This window comes from Dipodomys spectabilis, unplaced genomic scaffold, assembly GCF_019054845.1.
Source record: "Dipodomys spectabilis isolate Male_0828 unplaced genomic scaffold, ASM1905484v1 ptg000436l, whole genome shotgun sequence".
NCBI lineage: Eukaryota > Metazoa > Chordata > Mammalia > Rodentia > Heteromyidae > Dipodomys > Dipodomys spectabilis.
In genome coordinates, this window is record NW_024871113.1 from 2,587,031 (window position 1) to 2,613,052 (window position 26,022).

Below are 26,022 nucleotides of genomic sequence, written 5' to 3' on the forward strand. Positions count from 1 at the left end.
GAAAAGAATGAACTTCCTTCACAATCCTCTTTCCAAAGCATATCACCTTGGGAAAACTCTCTCTCTCTCTCTCTCTCTCTCTCTCTCTCTCTCTCTCTCTCTCTCTCTCTCTCTCTCTTTCTCACTCTCTCTCTCTTCTTTTCTAAATCTCCTTAAGCTCAAGTGTTTCCAATGCTTTCTGAGAAACTCCTACGTCAACTTAAGTCATTAAGAAAAGCATCCAAAAGGGAAAAATACAGACATAGCTGTTTTTCTTGACCCACTGTGCATACGCGTGTGCACGCACACACACACACACACACACACATGCTGCACGCTCACACACACATGCTGCACACTCACACACATATGTATATATGCACTGCTCTCAGGGGTAGATCAACAAAAGAAGAGACTAAACATGCTTCTAGTAGTTTTAGAAATGCTTATCAAATGAAGGGTGGCATTGAGAAGTTTCCGGAAGCTGAAGCAGAGTAGGACTTACATGCTGTGTTGTACATGCTGAGACCCACTTCTCAGAGGGCCTTTCTTCCAGAATCTTCTGTCCTTTTTCTGCCCTTTTCCTCTCCCTTCCTTTGTACGCTACTAATTAAGGTCCTTGAAAATGTTTGCCAAGTGCTTTACAAAACCTACGTACGGAGAAACATTTATTAAGCAGGTGGTTAGGGGGCAAGTGTTATGGTTATCTTAGATTTATGTTCTAGTGAGAAAGATTATAGTATATATTTATTGTAAGACTAATATTCCTTGATTCCAGGAAACTACAGTTTTAAACTCTGGCTTTATCTGATGTTCCCCTTGAGTTAGATAAGTGATCATCCATTCCTCAGCAGCTTCTTCATATAGTCTCTACTTGTTGGTCACCCCCACTGCCTTGTTCTTTCTTACCTATTTAGAGCCTATTTCTTTTCCATCTCTATAGACTTAATTGCTTGTTTCCTACAACTTACATTAACCTAAGTAACAGCTACTCAATATGACAATCATCCTCACTTCTGTTCACCACCAACATTGTTCACAAACTCCTACAACACACAGTTCATTTGTTAAGCCATTGCTTAAGCTGTATTCCCGAAATATACTGCCAAGCAACATTCCTCAGCTCAAAATATGTATGTGAGTCCTTATTGCTTATAAGAGTATGCCCTACTTTGCTGTAATTATCAGTGCCTTGAGACCAACTCCAACTATGACGAGAGTAAAAATCCACAGTTCCCCTGACTCATTCTTGCCCTAAGTACACCTAAGGAGCTGTCCTATGCTACCTGGATTCCCTGGACTGTGAAGCTTTCTTCTGAATTGTCGTTGTTCAAGTCATTGTGGACCCCCATTTTTTTTTCCACCAAGCTTTCTCTGCTCACTGATAGTGCTGTTTACTTAGTAGACTTCATGTTGAATGTATATTGTGTCTTGGCCACTGTATCTTTACAATATCCATTAAATAAGATACCACACAGATACACACACACACACACACACACACACGTTTCTTCCCAAAGTGAAGTATATAGAGAGGTCTGTTTAATCATTGATTCAAGAGTGGTTGAGTCTAGTGAATTATGGTATTGCTCTTTATCTTTTACTGTTAACCCTTAGGCAATGAAAAATTCAAATAGAATGGTTTAATAGTGGTAGTAGGTAAAGTCAATATTTTCTTTAATATTGATTGGATGTTGTTTATGTTATAATTATATTTATGATAATAAATTTAATCAACACAATACTACTGCCGTTTATATTTCATATACTTTTGATAGTATTATAAAAAGCTCATTAGTTCATAAACCAATATTGTATGGGACCTCTTTCAACTTAGATAAGAAGGTAAACAAAACAGGTTGCCACAATGTATGAATCCACAAACTACTTGGGAATAACGACACATTAGTAAATAATAACTTGTAGCAAAATTTTTATGGAGCCCTAGGTGCCCTTGAATGAAAGGTTTCTGACAAGTTGATCTGGAAGGCACTAATTTGCCTGAATTCTGTGAGATCAGATTTTCTCCTAGATGGTCCTAAGCAACCATCTACGAAAAATGTCTAAATCAAGTTAACATAACTTGGTGGAAAAAGGAAGAAACTTAGCATCAGAAATACCTGTATCTGTAAATCACTTCTACTGTTTTGTAGACTTGTGGCCTTTTAATGGTCACCCAGTATCTTTAAGTCTGGTATTCTGTTTGAAGAAGAGAAAAGAAAGATTCTCTTAAAGTCTGTAAATGTCAAATAAGGAACGCATGTATGTAAACTTCGTGGTATGACACCTTTATGTAAGTTATTCCACAAATGCTCAGCTGGTCTAAGACATAAGCCACTTGGCTTGCTTCCTCCATTTTCCCAAGCTTCTGTTTCCCCACTTCATTTCCCCACTTCATCCCCATTTGAACTATGAAAGAATCAATGTCCTACTCACCCTTCCCTGATTATTATGACTCATTAACTTCTTAGAGGAAAGATTTTCTATTTGTATAAGGTGCGTTTCTGTTTTTGTTGTTGTTTTGCTTTCAACACTTAGAAAGCTGGTGATGGGGGGACTGGGAAGGTAGCTCAGTGGTAGCGTGCTTGCTTTGCATGCATGAGGCCCTAAGTTCGATTCCTCAGCACCACATAAGCAGAAAAAGCCGGAAGTGGTACTGTGGCTCAAGTGGTAGAGCGCCAGCCTTGAGCTAAAGAGCTGAGGGACAGCGTCTAGGCCCAGAGTTCAGGCCCCACTACCACCAACAGAAAAAAAGAAGAGGAAAAGAAAGAAAGGACGGAAGGAAGGAAGAACGAAAGAAAGAACGAAAGAAAGAACGAAAGAAAGAAAGAAAGAAAGAAAAGAAAAGAAAAGCCAGCAGGTGATAGACTGAAGTAGGCTTTGACTGGCCTTGTTTGAAGTAGGGAGAGCTGGCCAGCACCACATTGGCCACATGGTGAATAGTACGGTCTAGTATCTAGTCTTCATGCTGGGGGAAGGTGACTCCCCTGCCTCCCAGGTGATGGGTGTGCCCAGAACCCTGGAAACTGGGGCAGGCACTTGACTGATAGGCTACTGGACCTGTCAATCCAGTTCCTGGGAGTGTCCTGTGACCCTTCCCAGCTCCCCTGACCCTATTTAGGCCTGGAGGAACATAGGCTCCATTATGCCACGCCACGGGTCTCTGTGTTCCTGTCCTGTGTCCTGTCTTCCTGTCCTGTGTCCTGTCTTCTGGCTCATCTCATTTCACCATGGTGTCCCGATTCAGCTCTTCATTGGAGCTGAATTGGCTTGTTGGTATTGGTTTTGTTCTTTCTTTCCTCTGTGGCCTGTTTCCTAGCTGTGTTAAGTGTATTTGTGGGCTGCAGGCCTTTGTAACAACTGGCTGCCTGCAGACTGCTAACTGTGTAATAAAGACTCCAAGATTTGATCTATGGCTTCTCTGATAATTTACCTTATAACAGTTTCTTAGTTCTATACTAAAATAGATGTCTCTAATTTTGACTTGTCAATTTACTAAGAGTGAATGTTCATTGAAGATATTTATAGTCTTAGTGGCTCTGGGATTTATCCTGCTAGCAGACAGAGCTTCCTCAGCAAAGGAAAAGTAAAGGAAGTCATCTCCCCCCCCCTCCAATGCTGAGCATGTGATTTATAAAGGGACAGAATCCTCAGTAATACCAATAGCAAAGAATTAGAACAACAACCAGGAGTGCTTTTTTTTTTATATTAACAACTTAAAGATGTTTCAGTGTTTATGTTTCTTATTGATTTAATGGCACCACCTAAGGACTACTAAAGAGGTGAATTTTGTAGTGCAATTATTCATTTCTTTTCTCTAATTGGGGAGGTGAAATATTTTGCTTCTATACATGCTTTTATCCCACAAATGTTTATAGAACACTTCGGTCTTGCTCACTTTTTCTGCATTCCTGGAATATAAGCTGTACAATTTCCCTCCAGTGGAACAGAGCACAGATTAAGCACTACTAATCTGAACATCCAAAACTTGACATGATGCCATAAAGTAGAAAATTCTTGCCCTTGAACCTTTGTTTCATGCACATTATGAAAATTATTGTAAAAAATTACCTGCAGCCTATGTGTACAATATGAATTCCACTTTTAGACTTGAGATCCACCATTAAGATATCTCATTACATCTGAATATATCAAAAGATGAAAAACTTCAAAAATCAGAAACCCCTCAGCCTGCCAGATAAGGGATACTCAATATCTGTGAGCCTCAGAGTCTTTTTAGACTTGGGACAAATTCCTGTTCGGTGTTTGTGTCTGTGGCACCTCAGGGAGAATTTTACTGCAACCTCTCTGAAACTCATACATAAACATACAGAATATTGTTGACACCTATTTTATAGCAATCATGATAAACGTAATTCTTAGTACAAAAATGGGAAAGTGCAATCCTTTTTCAGTGACTAATGGACGATTCCAGCAGAGACCAGCATCTACATGAACAATTATAAAGCAAAGTGGAAAGGAAAAACATATAAACCATCAGGATTGGGTTGGGGTTGAGTCAGCCAGGACTTATTCTAGATCTGAGTTGAACCTTGCAAGATAAGATTCCTCCTCCAGTGAACACAGCACATATCAATTATAAGGAAGCACGAAGACCTGATAAGCCAGGCTCTGTTTAACAAACAACCTGCTGTTAGTACAGTTTAAAACCATGTTATTTGTTTTTATTTTATTTTATTTTTTTATTGTGAAAATACTGTACAGAGGGGTTACAATTACATGGACAAGATAATGAGTACATTTCTTATCAAGCATTGTAGCCTCCTCCTTTGTTTCCCCTTCCCATCCCTTCCCATCCTCTCCCTGTCCCCGACCCAATTCCTCCTCTCCCCCCCCCCCCCCCCCGCACCAAAGTTGTAAAGTTCGTTTTCGACATAACGACTTGTACATCTCATTGTTGCAATGGGTCTACCTGTATCCCTATTTAAACGATTTAAAGCTATGTTATTTGTGAGGAAGCAGCAGCATTGAGAGTAAATCTGGTATGTTGCTACCAATATATTTGTTTCATTGAATTGTTAAAGAGGTAGTGATCAGATTGATCACTATACAGACCCCTCTGTATAGAATGGACTTTGATTGCAAACTTAAGTTGGAGGCCACCATTGTGAGATATGAAGCTGAAGAGTGATGTGAGCAATTGAAAATACTGCAAAGAATGCTATGGCAGTGTGTACCCACATTGAAAACTCTGTTGTTCAAAAAATTCTTCAAGAAACCTCAATTATGTCATCTCATGCAGTGAGCAGGAATGTGAAGGTGATCGAAGTGGTGGCTAAGTGGAGCATTGGAGGAGGGAGAATCTAGTCTAATGCTCAGATGTCACATCAATGATAAGGTGGGACAGCTACTAAAATGAAGATTTCAAGAAGGGGTTTTGAGAAAAAAAAAAGATTTATCTTGTTTTATTTATACTGAGCTCCTGTGACTTGTGCCCATACTCTAGCTTCTTAAGAGGTAAGATTGGGAGGCAAACCTGTTGGGGGATGTGGGATTGCAAAACCCTATTTCACAGAAAAAGATAGGTAAGGTAGCATGTGTCTGCCATCTCAGCTCCGGTAGAAACATAAATACGACAATTGCCTGGGCACAAAGCAAAACCCTCTCTGAAAAAAATAACCAGAACAAAAGAGCTAAAGACATAGTAGAAGCAGGAAGTTGAAGTTCAAACCCCAGTAGTGTCAAAACTAAATAAGCATATTAAGTAAATTAAAATTTAAAAATTAGAGTTTTAAGAATGTTTTGAGATAATCCTCTTTGAACTCTAATGGGCACTGGGATAGTAACAATAGCCCAAACTGAGATGCAAATCCAGCCATAATTGACATGCTGTGAGATTAGATGGAGTCCAACAGAGAAAATATATCAAGTTAAGTGAAAATAGAGCTGAGGAAAGAGTAGGACTAAAGACAACCATTAAACTAGGAAAATGGTAGGCTTAGTAGGTCACCTAGGCAAGAATCATGTAAGTGGCTGAAGTCAGAAAGAAGCTTTGAGACTCATGTTTTGTGGTTGTTATTGTCGTTGTGGAGACTTCAAAGGAATGAAGCACAACAAAATACACAAAAGCAAATATGGCTCTCAACAATTTGGCAACTACGAGGAAGCTGTTAGTGAGCGTAGGAAAATATCATTTCAGTGGGATACAAGGTCAGTGGTTTGCAAGTGGATACATCCTGGTGGAATAGAGCATAAAGGGTAAGGAGGTACTGGGCAGAGAAAGTTCTAGAAGGCATGGCTTTGTACTTGTGTTGATTTTTTTTTAGCAAGGATGCAATTTGAATACCTTCCTCTGATCACATTCCCAGACTTGACAGGCTGCCTCTAGCTATGGGATGTATCACAAGCAAAGCAGGCCCTCAGAAGGTAGGGCCAAGAAAGCTCATCCCTCACTCCAGCTGAAATAGTCTCTGCAGGGGTGATCAATGCACCTTTTGCTTTCTCAGCCTAAGGCAAAGTCACCTCCTGAGATGCTCCCCACCACTGCTCTTCCAGGACTTGTAAGCAGGATGCATCCTGATACCCAAAAAGGCTGGAGATCTTATCAGGTCGTATGGAAATTCACTGGGCTTGTCTGGGTGATTAGCTCTACTAACTAACCTGTTCTTGCCTCAGGCTGCTAGGTAGGAGTCAACCAACAGTTGCAGGTACATTTTTGTTACTTTTAAAATTTAAAATTTTACTGGTACCTCCAAGAAAAATGTTTTAAAAGTATTTGTTAAACTACTTCCCCTGCCTCCCATCCCCGGCTATTGGTAACTTCCCACCAAAAAAAAAAAAAAAAAAATTCTTATGCAGAGAGCTAACATCATTAAAAGGAAGAGATGTCTGGTAGAGTCTATTTCCACAGAATAGGAGTATACACAAATTGTGACAGTTTGGGGGTTTTGTTATTTTTTTTTTACTAATTCTTAGCAAGACCAATTCTATAGTAGAAAAACATAATTACTCCACAGGAGTTTCTAACATATATTCATATAAATATATATACATATATCTGTATGTATATATAGTTTATATGCTTAATACTTGTGTGTGTGTGTGTGTGTGTGTGTGTGTGTGTGCACGCACACACGCGCTGGGGCTTGAACTTGGCCTGAGAACTGTCCCTGAGCTTAATTGTGTGAAGCCAGCACTCAAACACTTGAGCAATAGCCTTTTTTGGGGGGTGGGGTGGGGTGGTATTTAATTGGAGATAAAAGGCTCCCAGGCTGTCCAGACAGGACTGGCTTCGAATCTTGATCATCAGCACTCAGTCTCCTAAGTAGGTAGGATTATGGGCATGAAGCCCAGGAGCCCCGGTGCTTCATGTTTCTTCTGTTTTTATTATATTGCTAACTCAGCATTGTGCTTCCATAAAGAAAATTGCTTCTTTGGGCAACATGTTCACTTAAATGCCAGAGTTGTTTCCTCCTCTTTTTGTTCTTTCTCTCCAACATACTTGTCCTCATCGTAGCCCTGCCCACCTCCATGCAATGAGAGCTGAGAGAAACTGAGGTCAAGAACCAGCAGGTGGCAAGTTCCTAATTTAGCCATTGTGCCTCTTTATGCCAAGGTGCCAAGTACACAGTACAATGAGGGAGACACAGAATGTGAAATAGCACAACCAAGCACACACCTTAGCTCTGCCATTTAGTTTAACATGTGCTTTGAGAGTCACTTTCACAAAGTCCAAATCCAGATGTTGTGATCTTTAAATGAGAACCATGCAGATGAACTGCCCCTAACATGGCATACGTAAGGGTGGCTTGGCTATTATAATTTTTTAAAGCATATAAGTTATATGAACTTTTAGAATTTACTAATATTTTAGATTGCTGTGGTGAAAACTATGACTCGTAACAATTGTGATCATTAAAAAGAAAGAAGACAAATATTCAGGAATGTGAAAAGGTTTAAAACAGTAAGACTGGACAAGGGCTTCCTTTCTGTCTCTTGCTGTTGTGCAACAATTAATCTTGAACACATCATTCAACCTCACTGAGTCCCAGTTTGCAAGAGGGAGAATTTTCTACTTATACAAGGTTTTGGGTGTTTTTTGTTTTTGCTTTTGTTATTTTTTTTGACACTTGACTAGTGACACACTCATGTAGGCTGTCATGGGCTTTGTTTATCAGTTCTATACTGCAATGGATGTCTTTAATTTTGGCTTGTCTATTTACTAGGAGTGCATGTTCATTGAAAATACTTACAATTTTAGTGGCACCAGGATTTATCCTGCTAGCAAAGCTTCCATCAGCAGAGCAAAAGTAAAGCATATTCTCTCTATGCTGAGCATGTATTTATTGACAAGAACACTGATAGCAGATTTGAGCAGCAACCAAGAATATCTTCTTTTTATTTTTCTTGGACTTTCATTAGCAAACTAGCAATGCTTTAATGTTTAGGGCTTTAGATTAAAATCAGTGGTCAAACTAAGAACTAAGTGCCTCGTGGCTGATTAATAAATAGAGAAAATGTGGTACATATATAAAAAATGGAATACTATTCAGCCATAAAAAGAAAGAAATTGTGTCCTCTGCCACATATAGATGGCCCTGGAGATCATGTTAATTAAAATAAATACAAATACCCATGATCTTGTCCATTTTGTAAATTTAAAAAATTAAAATTTAATTTCATAGAAGAGTCCAAAGGTAGATTGCAGACACTGAAGAAGGAAAGAGAAAGAGAGTGATAGAAGGAAATTGATTAGTACATTCTCAGCTATAGTTTGATGGGACCAGGAAGTTCTGATATGCCCCTGGGTAATAATGTACTGTGTATTCCAAAAATCTAAATGAAGGGATTTTTCATAAAGAAATAATAATCAATGAAATCAATATATTTAATTTTATGTAAATTTTACATATACATGTGCACATATCTTAAAAACATTACTTGGGACCACATACATATGTGCAATTTTTACATCTTTATCAACTGAATTTAATTTACAAACAAACATTTCAGTGATGATTCTGGCCTTGGAAAAGCAAAAAGATCCAATTCCTGCACTGCTAAAAGTCATTATTGGGACCACATGCTCTCATAAGACAGCTATTACTGATGATCTGGGGTAGATTTCAATTGTGACTGCCACCACAGTCTTTCTTTTGACAATTATAGCTTGATTTCTCCCTATGTGGCCATGATTTTTTCTACTTTAATTTATTTTTAATTTATTTTTATTTATTGCCAAATCCAGCTACCTTTCCTTTTACAAAAGCCAAAAGAAATCAACCAAAAAAAAAAAAAAAAAACCTCATAAGGCTTCTTGGTCAGCATTTTGCCCTTTGGCCACCTGGATCCGGGAGAAAGGGAGAAGTGTTTAATTTTCTAGCTTCTAAAGTAAAGATAGCAAGAGTGAAATGGCTGTAGATATCATGAATAAATGTTTGCCACTTCATTAACAACTCACTGCTTACTTGAAAATCTACAAACTAAGCTAACCATACCGGTTACTGCTACCGGTATCCTGCTCTAAGAAAATGCTATTTTCTACTTGTATCTTGTTTGTACTTGAATATTGATTTTGGGTGACTAGACTAATTTCCTAAAGGCAATATATGAATTCCATTAATGCTAGATTTGATGCCAAGTATAGAATTATTTGTTTGTGGTTATTGTTTACCTTAGCTAAAGATACTCTCTTTGGTAGAAAATTTGTTTGTTTGCTTATTTTTTTTTCTTTCAGTTGAGTACTGGTCTTAAACTCAAGGCATGGGTATTGTCCTTTAGCTTTTACATGCCAGGCTAGTTCACCACCACAGAGCCATAGCTCCATTTCCAGCTTTTGGGTGATTAATTAGAGATAAGAATCTCACAGACTTTCTTGCCTGAGCTGGCTTTGAACTGCAGTCTTCAGATCACAGCCTCCTGAATAGCGAGGCTATAGGTATGATGCCCAGAGAGTAGAAAGTTTTTACGTGGAATGTTATGGTTTTGAATTACCAAATCCAAACATAAGTTACTTTACAAGTAGGGAAGCAAAAGCATCTGTCATTTCTATCAAATCCTTAACCAATGGCTGCTAAACAAGTCCCCAGACATCTTAGAGTCTTCCTAAATTTTAGCATATAATATTTTTCTTTGCCTTTTTATAAAACTCATTACATCATTAAAACCATTTATTGATATTCATTTCACCTAAGAACACTGGAGTTACATGTACGTTGGGTGCTCCTTTTCACTTTTCTCAAAAGTCAATCATTTTTTTTCCAAGCTGCTGCCCAATATTGACACAATGATTTTCTTTCCTCAATGATTTTCATGAGTAGAGTGATGGCAGTGCTCAGTTCAAGGTGTATATACCATGGAGTGCATAGTTTGTGAGTACTTTAAAGTCAGTAGTACAAATGGGCTCACAGTTGGCTTTCTGTGTGCTGAAATTTTAGACAGTAAATGTTAAAATGGCCTTTCTATTAGGGAAAACCACCATGACATCCCACCCTTCCCCCTTTTTGTAATGTTCACATTTTTCACTTCAAAGTTAGAAGTTCAAGGTTTTGAAGAGCAAACAGTCAGGAACATGTTATATGGAAGAAAATTCAAGAACTCTTGGTTTTACTTGCTGACTACAATCATGTCATCATAACATGATTGAAAACATTTCAGAGAAATGAGAAGAATTTGAACAAAATGCAAATGGGCCATACATATGATAAAACTGTAACAGAAGTAAAGTTTGACCATTGTCTTCAGGATATGTCTGCATTTCGTTTTTGAATTAGTTTCTTTTCTAAAAGAAAAAGAAGCAAAGTCAAAATTCAAATTACATGTACAATAGTGATGTTTACTTCAAAGTAGATATCTCAAATTCAGTGTCACTATTTGGTTTTGAGGAAAATGTAGAATATAAGAGCAACCCTCATCACAAAGTAGATGCTTCCTATTGAAGAATTACACAAACTGAATTGGATTGTGTAATAATGTGAAATAAGAAACGTCAAAGGCTTCCTAGCATTCCAGTTTTGGTTTCCTTTACATTGAGTTTCAAAAGAAACAAAATATGAAGAGATGAATTTCTCACATCTATTGTGATCCCCCATTTTTTCCAGGCATATTTGGGCAGAAACTAGAAGACACTGTCCGTTACGAGAAGAGATATGGGAACCGCCTGGCCCCCATGTTGGTGGAGCAGTGCGTGGATTTCATCCGGCAGAGAGGGCTAAAGGAAGAAGGTCTCTTTCGACTTCCAGGCCAGGCTAATCTTGTCAAGGAGCTCCAGGACGCCTTTGACTGTGGAGAGAAGCCATCATTTGACAGGTATATGGCAGGGTTTTACTGACCATCCTTTATACAGAAACTCAGGCTAGGCTGAAGGAAAGCAGTGATCTGGTAGCTGTTTAGAAGATGAATTATTTGACCACACGTTGGAATTATTTTTATAAATAACTGGGTAGTATTCATAGTCATTGGTGATTGGTAAGTTACTATTAAGTTAAGGTTAAAAAATGTTGCATTTTAGATGTTCTTTCCTTCCATGCTTTTTTCTCCACCTTAAATCATTATTATTTGTTCTTTTTCTTTCATCATAAATGTCAATGTTTTAAAGCATAAATTGTTTTTCTACATTCCACATTGCTCTAGTTGTTAGTCTTGCTCATTGCTTCATAACTGCTGGGTAAGCTCTTACCTTGCTCTACCTCTAATGGCAAGTTCTCAGGAATCTTACAGCCCTCACTAATAGTTTCTGCAGTCTGCCCGGGCTGCCTGCTTCTCATGTCAATACCTTCTATTTTAGCTATTTGTTGCCAAGAAACCAATTTCTGGGACTAATGACTGTTCCAGGAATCTACAGCAAACACTGTGAACATTCTGAGGTGAAACAACAACTTTTTCAGATTTTGCTTTTAGGCAATATTCAGCAGGTATGTGCTGTTTCTAAACCACTTGGTTTTGTTTGCTGTGATTTAGAGCAGCTCTGGTGTGTACAAGAGCTTCCAGCAGTGTCTAAGATGAACTAGCCAGAATAGCTAATGTCTGGCTGAGCTGCTCACTCTCTCTTTGCAGATCTGCACCTGTGCTTTTCAGACAATTGTTAGAATTATTTTTGTGATAGCTGAGGACTCTGTATTTCCAAGTCTCTCTAAATGGACTATATTTGTATGCTATTGATAGGAAAAGATCTCTGGATTACTAAATTTTGAAATGCTCAGTTTTATTTCTTTTATTCTTCTATGTTTCAAATTTTATACAGAATATTGTAAGATAAATATAATTTTAGTAATATATAAATTGAATTTTAACTACATTTATACTATTAAATATTGATACATAAAGGGAGGATGATGGAAAGGTTGACTCTGACCAAGATGCATTGTGTACATAAATACACGCTAACTTAAACCCCTTTGTACAATTATTTGAAGATAATATCATTAAAAAATATATGGACAGCAGTGGCTCACACATATAATCCTACTTACTCAGGAAGCTGAGACGTTGAGACTGTTCAAAGCCAGCTGTGACTAAAGTTAGACTTCATCTCCAATTAGCTAACAAAAAGTGAGACTCAAGTTGTGCCTCAACTGATAGAGCACCAGCAGTCAACAAGTAGGCCATGCAACTGTGAGCCATTGAGTTCAAGCCCTAGTACTAGAAAGGAAAAATAAATTGATACATTATAACTTTTATTAGAAAAAGTTCATCCAGAATGGAAGCTGCAAAAATCAATGAAGGACCAGGCTCAGATTGGCACAGTGCCACGTCCACTGAATATTACTGGGAAAAGCAAGCCACAGGCTAGCTCAGATTATAGTGGGCAGAAAAATGACTTTACTTCTTTACTCCTTGATAGAAATTAAGGCATGAATCTATAGAAATGGACAGCTTATCCACAGTCATTCCTGGAGATAATCTTCTTTTCCATGTATTCACATGTAACTCTGTGTGTGTGTGTGTGTGTGTGTGTGTGTGTGTGTGTATACTAGACACTGTTCTAGGAGAGAGAGAGAGATGAGATCTATCCTCTTCTGGGGTTGTATTAGTAATGACAAGCAGATAAGAAGTGGTAAATATATAAATAATTATGAAGAGTATTATGACACTAATTTACAAATGTGCACTTTTCTTTTTGATGCTGATTCTTTTAAAGGGGATGGAGGATATACCTAAATCCATGAGCAGTGAAGTAAAAAGGAGAAAGTAAATATTTGGGGTAATATACTGTGAGCTACACTGTTGGAAAAGAAAAATTGCTCAAGGGATGATGAGGTTATTTTGAGAACCTTTTCCAAGTAGTGTTCTGTCCAATCCTCCTTTTCAGTTAATTGCCTGAGTTTGATATTTTATATGGTAAAACCATAATGGAATTTTAGTTTCCATATGTGAGTACAACTGCCTTGGACATTGATAAGTTCAAATTAGTTTCACCAATATGCGTTTCACAAATGCTAGTGTGTGTTTGTGTTAATGTTTAAAATATTTGTGTAGGCGCTGGGAAGGTGGCTCAGTGGTAGAGCGCTTACCTTGCATGCCAGAGGCCCTGGGTTCGATTCCTCAGCACCACATAAGCAAAACGAAAAAAGCCGGAAGTGGCGCTGTGGCTCAAGTGGTAGAGCGCTAGCCTTGAGTTGAAGAGCTGAGGGACAGCCCCCAGACCCAGAGTTCAGGCTCCACAACCGGACCCAAAAAAAAAAAAAAAATTTGTGTAATACTTTCAATAGACAGACTATAAGGAAGACTACAAACATTTTCACTTGTATGCACTTAAAGAATAATCTAAGAGATAAACAAATATACATATGTATATACCATATATATGTATATATAATGTATAGAACATATTGTTAATCATGGCACTATTTGAGGGTATTAAAGGGAGATGGAAGAGGAAAAGAATATGTTAAGAGGGTAAAGTATACTAAAATGCGTTACATCTGTAAATGAAGGTGACAGAATGAAGCTCACAGAAAGCTATTGACTAATAGGAGTAGGTGGGATGGAGAAAAGGAGAATAAGCAAAATGGTCAGTATGAAGTACAGATTGAAGTTCAGCATAAACATTGTGTGAACTGTCGTGGTTAAACCCCGTTGAACAATTAACACGTACACTTAAAGAAAATGAATGACAGGAATGTAAAACAAGCCCTGCCCAGGGTATAGGTAGGGGGAGGGGGAATGGAAAGGGTGAATGGGTGGAACAATAAAGCTTGTAGAGATTGATTTGGGGAGGATGAAAGGGGCTGAGGGAGACTGGTGAAAGGCTGAGCCTGATCAAGGTATATTGTATGCATTCATGAATGAATCAGAAGAACACCCATTGTTAAAGTTAATTGTTACTACTATGAGAGTCAATCAACACGTTTTATTCTAATAAGGTTTGCTTTTCATGGAATTAATAGAATTGAGTTTTCATTTTTATTAGCTAAAATATATTTATTGAAATGTAGAAAGAAGCTCCCAATTGTTCTTCAAAGATAATCACTGGTCATTTGCTCTGACATTAAGTATTTTAAAGTGAAATTTTTCTAATAACAATTAACATGTATACATTTTTCAGTAATAACTAGTGTGTATCTGGTGAAAAATTTCACCACATTTAAATATCATTAAGATTACATTTCAGCCTTTAACACTTTGTATAACATTTAGAATATGGAAGAAAAAGAGAGGGAGAGATTAACATTTTACAATCAGTAACTAGAGATCTCTTGCTATAACTAGTATGTAAGTATAGTAGATGTGAAGAGACTTGGAAATACAGAATATTAGAATATGGATATGTATACATTTTTTAAATACTGGCATCATATCACTTTTGCATATTGGCATTGTTCCATAGTGTCACATTATAAACTCTCTCTCCTGTCAGTAAGTAGTAGTTTTCACAAGTCTACTCTCATCATATCAGTACATTGGGTTGTTAGGCTACTAACTTTGTTCTCACTTTCTTACATCCATCACTCCTCAGTTCAAGAGCATCCATATTCATAAATCTGCCTGTGCTTTTTGAAGCTATAGATCCATTTAGGGTTTAGAAGATAATATTTCACATTTGAGTAAAAAGAAGTATTTTGTTCTACAGGAAGCAAAAAAGAAAATATGGTTATAAAAAAAAAAATTTTGAAGGGGCTGGGAATGTGGCTTAGTGGTAGAGGGCTTGCCTAAGATGCATGAAGCCCTGGGTTCGATTCCTCAGTACCACATAAACAGAAAAAGCCAGAAGTGGTGCTTGTGCTCAAGTGGTAGAGAACTAGCCTTGAGCAAAAGAAACTCAGGGACAGTGCCCATGCCCTGAGTTCATGCTCCAGGACTGGCAAAAAGCAAAACAAAAGCAAAAACAACATTTTGAATTTATGATTGCAGGTACATACATCAATTTTCATCAAACCATGTACTTTTACTCTTTGTTAATGATATCAGATGGTATTTTCCCAGTTTGAAGCTATAGTTTGAGACTTTGAGGTATGCATGGCTTTTATTTCTACAGCTTTGGCATTCCATAGACTCATTGACTGAAGTAAATCCCCTGAGAAAGGATGCTTTCATTCACCTGAAAGAACTGATATTGTATCCATTCTGTCAACTATTAAAAACAAAACAAACAAAATTTTTAACAAGTTTATTATACTTCCCACCTATTCTTGCCTTCATTCATTATGCTTAGGACTGGAAATAAAATATCTCATTGTCTGTTAAACACCATGTTTTTTGAAGCAACAAAAAGAAGGAGGTGTAAAGTCAAGTTGGAAACTGAATGCTGTTTCTTCTCCAATGTTTTGCAGATGGTGTTAGCTGATAAAGACACATTTAGAAGCATTGGGGATGTGGGGTCAAGATTGGCTGTGTGGGTGTCACCATCATGATTAACGGCTTAGCAAAAGAACAGCAATGCATTTCCAGCACAGCTTAAGTGCAAGAGCAGAGACCTCATGCAGCCCAGAATTTTACATCTTCTGCCCAGGAATCCCTTAAAGGGAAGCTGTCCGAGGTACCCCCAAAACCCAACACATACTGTGTGTATAATTCCCTAGTCTTCCTTCTTTCTTCCCTTTCATTTATGTCTTTTAAGTGACACACACACACACACACATCCCCCCAAAACCCACCAAAACAAAACAAAAAACCACCAATCAACAGATAAAACATCAAAACATATAACATTTTAGAAGACTGAAAAACCAGATGCATTTTAATTGAATCTCTTGGGAAGCAGTATAATCTGGGCTTAATGGACATGAGTTATCAAAAGCAACCTTGAATAGGAAAAACTATCAAATATTATTTTCTATAAAACTGATTTAGAAAAGTATCTTTGGATATTCCAGTTGTCCAAAGTCCATTCACTTTCTCCTAACTAAAAAGTTGGAGTTGCCTAGAAATCTGCATTTTAAACAATTCTAGGATTATTCTCACATGTATGATCCTAAAACCCTAACCTAAAAAATACTGGTAGGATTTTATGCTACAAGAGTCTATTAGGCCTGCTGCACCTTAGAAAATAACCTTTTAGCTCTTTTGCCTGCAATATCAACTAGGGTAAGCAGTCTTACATGACTGTGAAAGAGCCTGCTATCTGCTAAAGCTTTGGGAGTGCTTGTGAGGTACATCTAGGTTCTTTAATCCATATGAAAACTCAAGTGCTGGAGAGTACATAAGTAAACTATAGAGTGAGAGGGACTGTGTAACTCCAATAGGAGATAAAAGAAGAGAGTAAGGGGTACCTTGAAGGCATGCAGATAAATGATAAAGTTACATCCAAAAAGGTGGGAAAAGCCAAGGAAGCCCTGTGCCCTAAAGGCCTGGATGATGTACTGGATGTTTATTTTTTTATAAGAAATGGTGTGACAAGATTTGAAAACCAGTGCTCTTCAGTAATTTTCAGACTTCTGCCATTCAAATACTAATATCCTGGATTTGGCCATGTTCATTAAGTTTACTGCTACTTTTCTTTAAAAGTGTTACTGTATTAATGTGTTACTGTGTTAAGTAGAACTTTACCTTATTATTTTGCTTATAAACTAGTACCAATGGAAATATGCAAAGCCAATATAGCAAAAAAAAATTAAAATGTAATAATATCAAAAAATGATACTGCTACTTCAGAAGGAGAGCGATGAAGATCAAGGTTTGAGGCTAGCCCAGGCAAAAAATTATTGATACATTATCTCAAAGAACAAATCTGGTGAGGCAGACCACCTGTAATGCCATCTATGTGAGAAACCAAGAGGAAGATGGAGGTCTGTGGGCCCCAAGCTAAAAATGTGAGACCCTGTCTGAAAATTAACTGAAGTACAAAGGTCTAGGGTAGATCTAGACTCAAGTGATAGTGCATCTTCCTTCTGTCTAACATTCAGGTCCGGTTTTAAAAATAAAAAACAAAACATCTAGTTACTACATGTCCTTGAATACCACTGATCTCAGGACTCTTTCCCTAAGTTTATTTGATGAAAATGGAGACTGGCAAGTGCTGATATTACCTTACTATGGCTGTCCTAAATGACTGGTACTTCCTCAGGAGGAGGCAGAGAATTCTGTACGTGATTTGAATGTCTCATTTATATGACACATTACTACTGGGAGTAGCTCACATTTGGAAAATACAGTCAGATTATTGTTCAGTAGGACTGGCAAACATCATATCCTCCAACTCTTGGCTTCTTATCAAATTGGAATAGTGGTTGTCTCAGAAGGAGAGTGACTACCTTTTACATGTAAAATACCCACATCAGTGGTTATTTACTAAATATTTTATGTGGCATAGGTTTGTAAATGAGAAATTCCTCATGTTTCATTGGAATTTTCTCTCATGTGTCTAAAAACTTGCTCATCTGATTTTGGGAACAAGACCTTCATTTTCCTTTTGGTTCACTTCTTCAGAATTTGGGCTCATGTCCATTAGCATCCAACAAGGTTATGAATTAAATTGGTTACTCAAGAAGTCTCTCAAGTATTTGGCATATACACCAGTGGGAGTTGGTCTGCTTTTCCACAAGGACACAATGTGGCAGTAAAGAGGTCAGGCTTTGATGACAGACTGGTATGGTACTAAACCCTCTGCCCATTACATACCACCCACGTTAATGACTTGACACCAGCTACTTCCCATAGTCTTTTTACCCTGTATAATCCTGCAGGATTATGCATCTATTCACTTATAAACAAAATCAAGTGCGAGCATGAGGGCATACACTGTTATCTCAACGACAGGATCCAATTCAAGGACAGCTTTGGCAAGTGTGCATCTCAAAACCAAAGAACACACAAAAGGGGTGGGGCATATCCTGAGTGGTAGAGTTCTTGCCCAGAACCTTCACACACACCAAGAGAAAAGAAAAGCACTAGGAGTTAGTCAATGATGCCATGTGAGTAGACTGGTTAGAACAGGCTCTGGCCTGGAGAACGTACTTTTTCTTGGCATTATGATTGGGGACCTGTTTATTCCCACTGTAAGAATAATCATGCTGATGATAATGATAACTAAAATAGACATTTTATGTGATAAGGAAAAGTCATAAGAACAAAATCTATGTGAGACAGAGACTAATGCTTAGCCATAAACTCTCCAGTGTTTTAAAATTCAGGAAGCCTTCATTTCTGTTTTGAAATCTCCATAGCAATTTCTACTGAAAGAAATAAGGTACCTATAAAGTTTTATGCCCAGGAAGTATGTGTTTTTGTGTTTTATAATTCAGATTGTAAATTTTTGTTTTACAAAAGTGACTTCCTTGAAGTTATATGTTCTTGAAATAAATTTTTAAGTCATATTCTTGTTCATATGATTCATCTCTATTTCAGGGGTACAATGAGCAACGATGCTTGCTTTAAAAAGTTTACACCGTCATACATCAGTTTCAGTTTTATTACCCCTAAAAGATCTCTATGCCAATTTATTATTACCCCTTATCTTTCCTCCCAAGTGACATAGTTCAGCAACTTTTCTGTGCAGATTTTTCCTTTTCTGTGCATTTCATGTAGCTGTAATTATTCAATTTTCACTCCCATCAAGCTTCTTAGACACAATAATGCTTTAGAATTGTGTCTATGTCATAGAAATATTTTTTCTTTTTTATTGATGAAGAGAATTGTATTTAATAAATATTTTGTTAATCCATGCATCCGTTAGTAGGTTATTTATGTTTTTTTCTGTTTGGGAAATGTTATGAAAGCTGTCTCTGTGAACATCTAGTTGCCAGTGTGCATGGACTTGTTTTCATTCATTTCTGGTTCAAAACTAAATGTGGAACTGCAAGATCATATCTGTTTACTATTTGAGAAATGGATATGCCATTTCCCAAAATGGATGTACGACTTTCTATCTCCATCAGCTCCGTTGGAATGTCTCACTTTTTTAGTTTGGCATTTTTAGTGCTTGTGAAATGATATTTCACTGGTGTTGAGTACCTTTTCACATGGTGTCGGAGCTATTCATAGATCCTTTGTAGAAGGCATAGGTTTTGAAATGTTTGATTATACTTTTGGATTGCTTTGAGCATTCTCAGTAAAGAAATGGTTTTAAAAATCTTTAAAGAATTAATAATATTCGAATGATACCTTTATACAGGTGAGATAAATACCAATAACTTATGGGAATGCGTCTCCATGCTTATGAGGACATCACAATGAATCTCCACTTAAAACTGTGCTCCCTGGGAGCCATTGTCTTATACTGGTAATCCCAGCCACTCCTATGTGGCTGGCTGAGCTCTGAAGACTAACATCAAAAGATGGTCCTAGAAGTAAATTCCAAGAGCCTCTATCTCCTACTAATTAGCAAAATGAGGGAAGTAGAGGTGTGACTCAAGTGGTAAAGTGTCAGTCTAAAGTGAAAAAGCCAAATGAGAGTGCAAGGTTGTGAGTTCAAGCCCCAATACCCTCTCTCTCTCTCTCTCTATTTTTCTCTCTCTCTCTATATATATATATACATTTATATTTAAGATAGATTATAACACTATATATTATAATATAGTATATAATTATTCATAATTATTTAATTGTGATTATATATTATATATTACATATTGTATATATAATAAAACCTACATGTAAGTTAGAATAGGAACCCAGAGGAGATAGAGAATTTTGTGACTCCTAGTCACTTTTCATTAGTATCACTTAAAGTAATCCCTGACACAATGCAAGTATCCAGTAAATCTTTTTCTGAATACATACAGGAAATATATTGTAAGTGTATTTGTTGAATGAAAGAATGTCAATGTTTTTGCTATCTCAAAAAGCAGAAAATTTTTGTATTCAATCTGATAGATTTTGAATTTAGGAAATTTGAAAATTATATTTCAAAGTAACTTCTAAAATTTTATTAGAATATCACTTCGTTAACAAAAGCAAAACTCCTGCCTGAGCCAGTATACAAAGTCATAACCTTATGAATGGATTTCTTATTTTTAGAAAGTCACTGGTCTAATTTAGGTCTAGTATCTTTGTTTGGTTTCTACTCCTGAAAGCTGTCATGACTACCAAAGTTAACTAGATTTTGATTTATAACCAAACAACACAGCAATTAAAAACCAAACCAAGGTAAAACAACACACAAAAAGACCTTACATATTCTCAATCAATTCTACCTTATTGCCCTTTCTTCTACTCTGACCTTTCTTTAAAAATGGCCTGTTTAAATTAATCTTGTGTGTTGGGTGTTCAGATAGTTGGAACTTGGGCTGTCAGAGGGATGAAGTCAAGGGAATCAGGATAAGTAAATGAAATGAGGAAGGGTGGGAAAATGCACTCATAATATTCAATGTACATTGAAAATGAATCTAGAAAAATTGTGGGAAAGAGAAATGGGAGAGAATGGTAGAAGTATGACACTGATCAAGATGAATTATACTCATAAACTGACATATTGAATTGAAATTCCTTTATACGACTATGTAAAGATAATTTAAAATGTCCTAAGTAGTAAATACAAGTATTAAAAAAACGCACACATCTCTATGGCTGGTGACAAAGCATCACATCTAACAAGAAAGTGAGAGAATATCAAGTAAGATTTTTTTATAGCTCTTCACTTCCTTTTTTCCCAATTTATATAGTCAATTACTAAACTAGATGTTATCATTTAGGTCCTATAATGAAAATATTCTAACAAATATCTGTTGAACTATTTAGAGACGGGACAAGTTTTGTAGGGACTTGCAGGTTCTGGTGTCAACTTGTTGACTCACAGATAGAGGAGAAAATCTTATTTTAGCTTCTTCTGACACTATGAGTTAGAGATTTGACAATAAAAAACAAGTTCTCTATTTTTACACCTCCTGTGGCAAGGCACACAGATTTCTTTCTCTCCTTGTTGATTTTACTGGATAAAAATTAGTTTTCTGAAAAATGTTTTGCATCCTTTCTTGTTGTCCCAAAATCAGATTGTTAAAATTGACCAGGCCTGTGAGGATTTTGGAAGATAATGAGCCATAGGGAATTAGTTGGTGTTGTAGATACATTGATAAGAGAAATACGCAAATATAGGGGCTAGGAAGGTGGCTCAGTGGTAGAGTGCTTGCCTTGCATGCATGAGGCCCTGGGTTCTATTCCTCAGCACCATTTAAGCAGAAAAAGCTGGAAGTGGCAATGTGACTCCAATGGTAAAGTACTAGCCTTGAGCTGAAGAGCTGAGGGACAGCACCCAAGCCCCAGAGTTCAGGCTCCATGACTGGCCAAAAAAAAAAAAAAGAAAGAAAAGAAAGAAAAATTTGCAAATATATAGATGTTTATATACATGATAAGAAAAATATGCAAATATATAGATGTTTATATACATGTCTATTTATGTAGTCTTGTTATCTAGAAAATTTGTTAGTGATATTCATCCACGTTTTTAATTTTAAAATAGGAATTTTAAATTATGTACATAGGTTTTAAACATCTAGGAAATTTTAAAATATTTTCTCAAGTATAAATACACCATAGTGTAAGAAAATTAATATTTCTCTGGGAAATTCTTGGTTCTATAATCTGAAGTCTCTCAGAGAAAAATAGACTAATATCTTTTTGTTTGTTTTGGTACTCATCTTGGGGCTCGAACTTGGGTCCTGGGTGCTGTCCCTAAGCTTTTTTTCTTCAAGGCTACTGCTCTACCACTTGAGCAGTAGCTCTACTTCTGGCTTTCATTGGTAGTAAATTGGAGATAAGAGTCTCACAGATTTTGCTGCCCATGCTGGCTTCAAACCATGGTCCTCACATGTTAGCCTCCAGATTAGCTAGGATTCCAGGCATGAGCCTCTTGCACTCAGGTGCTGATTATCTTATGTAGTTGAATTTCCTTTGTCTCTTGAAGCTTCTTATGCAGAGCTCACTGAAGGCAAAAACAATGTTAGGCCAAGCTCTGGTGTCTCACACCTGTAATCCTAGCTACTCAGGAGGCTGAGAGCTGAGGATCGTTGTTCAAAGCCAGCCTGTGCTGGAAAGTCCATGAAACTCTTATCTCCAATAAACCACCAGAAAACTGGATGTGGTGCTGTGGTTCAAGTGGTAGAGCACTCACCTTGAGTTGAAGAGCTCAGGGACAGCGCCCAGGCCCAGAGTTCAAGACCCATGACCAACAACCAACAACAACAACAACAAACAATGTTAGCAAGCTAAACAAACTTGTAACTAACTAAGGATAGTACTCTCTTTTTTGATTAAACCAAATTTATTTTTATTTTTTTTTGTTTTGAACACCGTGTAAAATTGAAATCACAACCTCAAATCCTGGGTACAATTAAAGTGTGAGGGCTACATTGAGGAGCTCCAGCACTTACCTTTATCAGGGTGAAGACCCGAAGACAGAGTCAAGTGAACTGTATGTAAGAATGCTTTCGTTGTACACTGGGAGTCAGATGCAAGGAAGAAATGAGTGCTCATGCTTCACAGAATCTAGCTAATTATGCAATTACATTGTTCTCATAGGTTATATATCGTTTCTCACAATTCCTTTGCTTCTAAGACATGCCTGGGGAAAATGTGCAGCAAAGCATGAACTAGAATTTTTTCACCTCTCTCAAACTACAGTTCTATAATCCATTAAAAATTAAGCACTATGCGCAAAGTATGACCTTAACATTTCTATAAATGAGTTTCTATTGTATCTCGCTTTGAGTAGTTTCTTTATATTACTTGAAAACAGGTGATCTAAATTGATCACAATGCACCAATATTCTAAATCATTTTTTCATTCCTTGGCATATGTGTTAAAATTTGTGAATGCAGCCAGGTGCTGGTAGCTCATGCCTGTAATCCTAGCTACTCAGGAGGCTGAGATCTGTGGATTGCAGCCTGGACAGGAAAGTCTGTGAGACTCTTATCTCCAGTTAACCACTAGAAAACTGGAAGTGGTGCTGTGGCTCAAGTGGTAGAGCTCTCACCTTGAGCTGAAAGGCTGAGGGACAGCGCCCAGGCCCAGAGTTCAAGCCCCATGACTGACAAAAAAAAAAATTGTGAATGAAGAAAGCTGTGTTCAGAGACCTGTTGAAGACATTGCTGCTGCATGGACGTTATTCCAGTGTGGCTCCCAGCTTAGGCCTAGGAGATGCTTACTGTCACTGTGGGACTTCAAAGGTTTCCATTTTCTCCTGGGACAATTATGAATACACATAAGGCAGAATCTCCAGTCCTGAGAAAGGAAAGAAGTCCCATGTACAAACCAGAGAGACTTTAAATACAGAAACCTTGCTGATTTTTTTCCAGTGCTAAATCTGACTGGATACATTTAAAACAATTCTACAAAGATCAAAGTACATATGTATGCATGTCTGTATGCAGGCATATGTATGTAGAGAAGGTTCATATGTGTGAATGCAGTATGTACACACACAATAGAATGTCTGCTTTGCTAACATCTGCTTTGTTATCATCTCTGCCTTCATTGGCTTTCAAATAATTCCTTATATCAATACTTAGCTACAATGAATACCTTGCATTGTGTTCATAAACTGCTCTGTTGAATGGCAACTCCTTTGTACCATTGCATAAAAATAATAAAAGTATTTTTTAGTATGAAAGACCAAACTAAATCAAAGTGATTACCTATATGATTGACACAAATAGGATCTTAGTTTACTAGGATATATTTCATGGCTTCATTGACTTCAGATTTTAATTTGGATGAGGAAATGTATAATATTTTAAAAATAATTTATTTCTTGATAGTTTTGACAATATTGTTACCTATAGTACTAAATGCAGCATGTGTATTTAAATGGTACTTCTAAATAAATGTGGACAAGACACTGAACTATTAATCTAAATCTACTAGGCATGAAAGATACTCTCAATAGCTGTGATGATGGGCTTGATAACTGAAAACTTTAACATTTTCATTAAAATTATTTTATTTTGATTAACATATATTAAGTGTACATATTAATGGGATTGAGTGTGATGTTCGTATGATATTCAACACATAAACACAACACACACTGATCACAGACCTTCTCTACCTGCCTCGTGACCATCTCAACCCCTTTCCAACATCGAACATTTCTAACATTCTATATTGGGGTTGACTTTTCTCAATTTCCTCATGGAAAAAGGCACATGTGACAACTGTCCTTCTGTGTCTGGATTATTTTACTAACATAATTCCCTCTAGTTCCATCCAATTTGCTCTAGGGACAGAATTACACGCTTTATGGCTGAATAACATAACATTTCAGTATATCTAATGCTGGTGTCTATCTACCCATCAGTGGAAGACACCCGGGATGAGTCCACAGTTGTTATGAACTGTGCTATAGTACACCTGTACATGCAGATAGCTCTGGAATGGTGACTTTGTGCCTTTTGGATATCTGCCTGCCATAGGCTAGTAGGAGCATTTGGTAGCACTACCACTTCAAGTTTTTAAGGATCCTCCTGTTGTTTTCCATGATGGGGGTACTAATTTATATTCCTGCTAAGCAGCCTAAGAATTCCTTTGCCTCCACATCCTCACAGGTGTATTGTTTATTTTTCTTATAATTAGCATTCTAACTGAAGTGAAATATCTCATTGTAGTTTTAACAAGCATACCCATGGAAGTGATAGCAAGATTTTTTCATATATTTGATAACTGTTTAAGAAATATTGTTCAGATTATTTGCTCACTTTAAGTGGGTTGATTAGTTCCTATTCTCTTATTTCCCTATATATTCCGAATACCAGTCACAAGTTTGATGTACAGTATTTTCTCCCGTTTCTGTAGGTTGTTTCCCATTTGTCAAATCTTACTCTTGTTTTCTGTGCTTTTAAGAGTTCTATTCTGAAAATCTTTGCCTACACTAATGTCTTGAAGTGTTTACCCTATGATTTCTTCTGTTTCAGAATTTCAGGTCTTATATTTGAAGTACTTAAAGTTCCAATTATGTTTTGTTATAGTTTTAATTGAATTTATAGGTATGCACGGGGTAGTCTGTTTGAAATTGATTTTTCCTTTAAGGAAACTTTTCTATATCTTCTGTGCCAAGCTTTATAATTGCCTTAATCTTCTTAGCCTTTCCTCTTTCATCAAAGCACCTTGGTGCTATCATAGAAAGGAAATCAGAGTCCAATTTTATTTCTTAGTTAAACCTTTTGCCTTGTTTAGACAAATTGGAAAACGTCTAAAGTGAGTCAATGCCTCATGCATAGTAGTAGGACTGAATGACCACTTTAATAACTAGTCAATGAAGTAACTGTGCATGTTCTTCTGTGTAATATATATTGATTTATATACATTAAAAATAATAGTTATATGTAGTGCATGAAAGCTATGTGCCAAGACATTTTATTATTTGTATTTGTATTTGCAGTTTAGAGAACAAACTTGTAGCATGAAGACTTTGCTGCATTTTTAATAGAAGTGAGTAATCTAAAATTGAACCTCAGCAATGTTAGTGAGATTGATTAAAGGGTTTATAGATTAGTAAAGAAATATGTCAGAATGTATATTCTATAACCATTGGGGGTTTTTTTAACTTCCGAAGTGATGGCAACATAGATTTTAGTCTGAGAATCACTAGTCACAATTTGAAGAAGCCTCTCAGGAATGACAAGATTTAGGCTGTATTTAGTGTATTGACTGTTTATGAGAAGGGTGATGCCATTCATCATGGAATAATGCTACAGGAGGAACACTTCCTTATT

The 26,022-nt window shown here is 36.9% G+C and overlaps 1 protein-coding gene across 2 annotated transcripts in view; it reads left to right on the forward strand.

Moving 5' to 3' along the window:
- Positions 1-26,022, forward strand: part of Arhgap24 (Rho GTPase activating protein 24) — a 470,617-nt gene that overhangs the window by 413,772 nt on the left and 30,823 nt on the right. For both annotated transcript variants that reach the window (XM_042668354.1, XM_042668355.1), the window contains one exon: positions 11,040-11,247. In XM_042668354.1, coding sequence (XP_042524288.1) covers positions 11,040-11,247 — 208 coding nt within the window. The remainder of the gene's footprint in view (positions 1-11,039; positions 11,248-26,022) is intronic.